This window comes from Buceros rhinoceros, unplaced genomic scaffold (genome assembly GCF_000710305.1).
Source record: "Buceros rhinoceros silvestris isolate BGI_N320 unplaced genomic scaffold, ASM71030v1 scaffold23088, whole genome shotgun sequence".
In the NCBI taxonomy this organism is placed as follows: Eukaryota; Metazoa; Chordata; class Aves; order Bucerotiformes; family Bucerotidae; genus Buceros; species Buceros rhinoceros.
Window position 1 is genome coordinate 3,165 of NW_010425443.1, and position 2,806 is coordinate 5,970.

The window sequence follows — 2,806 nt, forward strand, 5'->3', positions numbered from 1 at the left end:
CCGCCCCTCCGCTCGCCCGTGTTCTGACCCTCTCTGCTCTCACACTGGTTCGGGTGGGGCTGTTTGTAGGTTCTTTTTTCTTTTTTTTTCTTTTTTTTTTTTGCTACAACGAAAAGCAAACTGTTTTTTTCTTTTCTGAGCTAGTGTGTTGTATCTTGACATGTTCCCTTGCAATATCCCTATCGTTATATATTCCTCTGTGCCGTATGAATTGGCTGGGAATCTCCTCCTGCAACCCCTCCTCAAACAACCATGTGAATTTCCAAACCACCCAATGCGTGACGCTGGCTGCTGCGCTGGTTTGAAAATCTGATTGGTGAATGATGAATTCCCGGTCTGCCTGGGCCAGCAGCGGAGTCGACAGAGCAGCAGAAGGGCCAAGAGTGTGGAGGACGACGACGAGGGGCATCTGATCTATCGCGTCGGCGACTGGCTACAAGAAAGATGTACAGCCAAATCGTAACATAATTTAGCTCTCTAGTTAAGCTCCCATCGCAGTCGCAGATCTGTCTTATCTTTCTGTTTCATTTTATTTTCATTGTTTATTAAAGAGAAACCCTCTCCTTTTCCTTCCCCTTTTGTTAAAGCTACGTTTATATTTTGTATTGTTACTGAGTGCCAGGGAACTAGGGCAGCTGCCTTGTGCAGCCGGTGTCAGCCTTCCGCTGCTCCGGGCTCGCCACTGTGTGCAGGTTAGGTGTTGCAATGCATCCTCCTCTGCCTTGTGTATGCGCTGACTCCAGGTCGAGCTCACTCTCTCATCTCCGTCCCCTCTCTCTCCCTCTCCCAGATGAGATTATCAGCACCTTAGGGGAGGGCACATTCGGCAGAGTGGTGCAGTGCATCGATCACCGGAGGTATGTCTGCTGCTGGGACGGGGAGGGAGGAGCAAAGGGAGGCTCTAGCTGGCGACGGAACCTCGCCTGCTTAGTGTGGGAGCCTGGGGGGCAGGATGCGTCTCTTTGTTTCCAGTTTTCCTCTGCTGCTCTGGACACTCACCCTCTTGGGTCGTCCGTGTGTTGGGGGGAGCCTCAGAGCTGTTTGTGGGGAGGGAAGAGGCTCTGCTTTGGTGGGCAGCCCTTAACAGCTGTCATCTGGCTGGAGCAGGGCTGGTGGGAGGCCGTGCTGTGCAGGGTGAGCCTGCTTCTAAAAGTCCTTTTCGCAGGGCACGGGCTCTCCGACCCAGCTCAGGGCTGATCTGGTGTGTTCTTTCCATTTCTCCCTCAGGGGTGGTGCACGTGTTGCTCTCAAAATCATTAAAAACGTGGAGAAATACAAAGAGGCGGCTCGACTGGAGATCAACGTGCTGGAGAAGATCAATGAGAAAGATCCTGAGAACACAAAGTGAGTGGTGAGGTCGAAGGGCGAGCGTTGCTTTAGCGCGGTGGCAGGGGTGGAGTGAGAGAGCTGCTTGATGTTGTGTGACTCAAGTCACTTGGACCTGGTTTTGGGAGGCATCTTGGCTTGCTGGGGGACACAGACCGGGCACGGAAAGGGGGTGCCTGGTGTGTGTGCGCAGATCTGTCCCGAATCAGAACTTTTTCTCTCAGTCTTTGTGTCCGGATGTTTGACTGGTTTGACTACCATGGCCACATGTGCATCTCCTTCGAACTGTTGGGGCTCAGCACCTTTGACTTCCTGAAGGACAACAACTATCTGCCCTACCCCATCCACCAAGTACGGCACATGGCCTACCAGGTGTGCCAGGCTGTGAAATGTGAGTGTTTCCTGCTCCCCTCCCCTCTGGTCCTTGGCCGCTGGGGGAGCTGCGTGGCTCCAGCACCCACGCTGGTTCTACGACTGGTGGCCCAAAGCAGCGGATTGTGGCTGCGGTGCTGCTGTGCCGAGACTGACCCTTCCCGCCCCTGTTGCGGTGAACGCGTACTTGCAGTGGGTCCACGTTACCTTCCCGGTTGTGGTGTGTTGTGGTGCGTGTGGGCTGGCGGTAGCTCGGGGCACTCCAGTGTCCAGCCCTTACACGTTCTGGTGATGGATATGACAAATCTTTGTGCTTCGCCAGAGCACTTTGGCCTGGATGAGCCTGACTTCACACCAGTTCTAAACATCTGTTAAACTGGTGCCAGTATGAGCACACTGAGTTAATGGTGTTCGCTCCCTGAGTGGGTGCAGCCTCGCTTTGCTTCTGTTCCGTCACCCGACTCCATTTGCCTCCGCAGTTCTGCATGACAACAAACTCACGCACACTGACCTCAAGCCAGAGAACATCCTCTTCGTGAACTCCGACTACGAACTCTCCTACAACCTGGAGAAGGTAACATTGCTGCCTGGGGCTAGGGCTCTTCCCTTGGGTTCCTGGTGTCCCCAGCCAGCAGCTGGGAGGGGTTGGAACGTGGCCTCAGGACATAGGGTTGACCCACCACCTTCACGTATGCGTTCAGGGCCTCTCTGCACTGCCTGGGTAGTCCGTAAGCAGCCAGAAGGATGCTGGGCTTACCCGGCTGACGGCGAGAGTCTATTAGGGGCTGTGCCAGCACTAACGTCCCTCGGCAGCTTCCTCACCCTGTGCTGCCCTGTGGCAAAGCCTCGGCTCTGTCAGGAGGGGGCTGAGTCCTCCTCTCCACTTGGAGTAACCAATCCCTTCTCCCTCGCGAAGAAGCGGGACGAGCGCAGCGTGAAGAGCACGGCCATCAGAGTGGTGGACTTCGGCAGTGCCACATTTGACCATGAGCATCATAGCACGATCGTCTCCACCAGGCATTACCGGGCCCCAGAAGTCATACTGGGTGGGTTCCGCTCGGCCTGTCTGCAGGGGCGGGGGTTCACCGCAAGGGGCCGGGGGGGTGCT

The 2,806-nt window shown here is 55.5% G+C and overlaps 1 protein-coding gene across 1 annotated transcript in view; it reads left to right on the forward strand.

Moving 5' to 3' along the window:
- The first annotated feature begins 74 nt into the window (after window positions 1-74).
- The window catches only part of CLK2 (CDC-like kinase 2), a 4,562-nt gene continuing 1,830 nt past the window's right edge, over window positions 75-2,806 (forward strand). Inside the window, exons 1-6 of the mRNA XM_010141166.1 lie at window positions 75-446; window positions 791-857; window positions 1,228-1,344; window positions 1,551-1,717; window positions 2,178-2,272; window positions 2,615-2,744. Coding sequence (XP_010139468.1) covers window positions 1,564-1,717; window positions 2,178-2,272; window positions 2,615-2,744 — 379 coding nt within the window. The 5' untranslated portion in view covers window positions 75-446; window positions 791-857; window positions 1,228-1,344; window positions 1,551-1,563. The remainder of the gene's footprint in view (window positions 447-790; window positions 858-1,227; window positions 1,345-1,550; window positions 1,718-2,177; window positions 2,273-2,614; window positions 2,745-2,806) is intronic.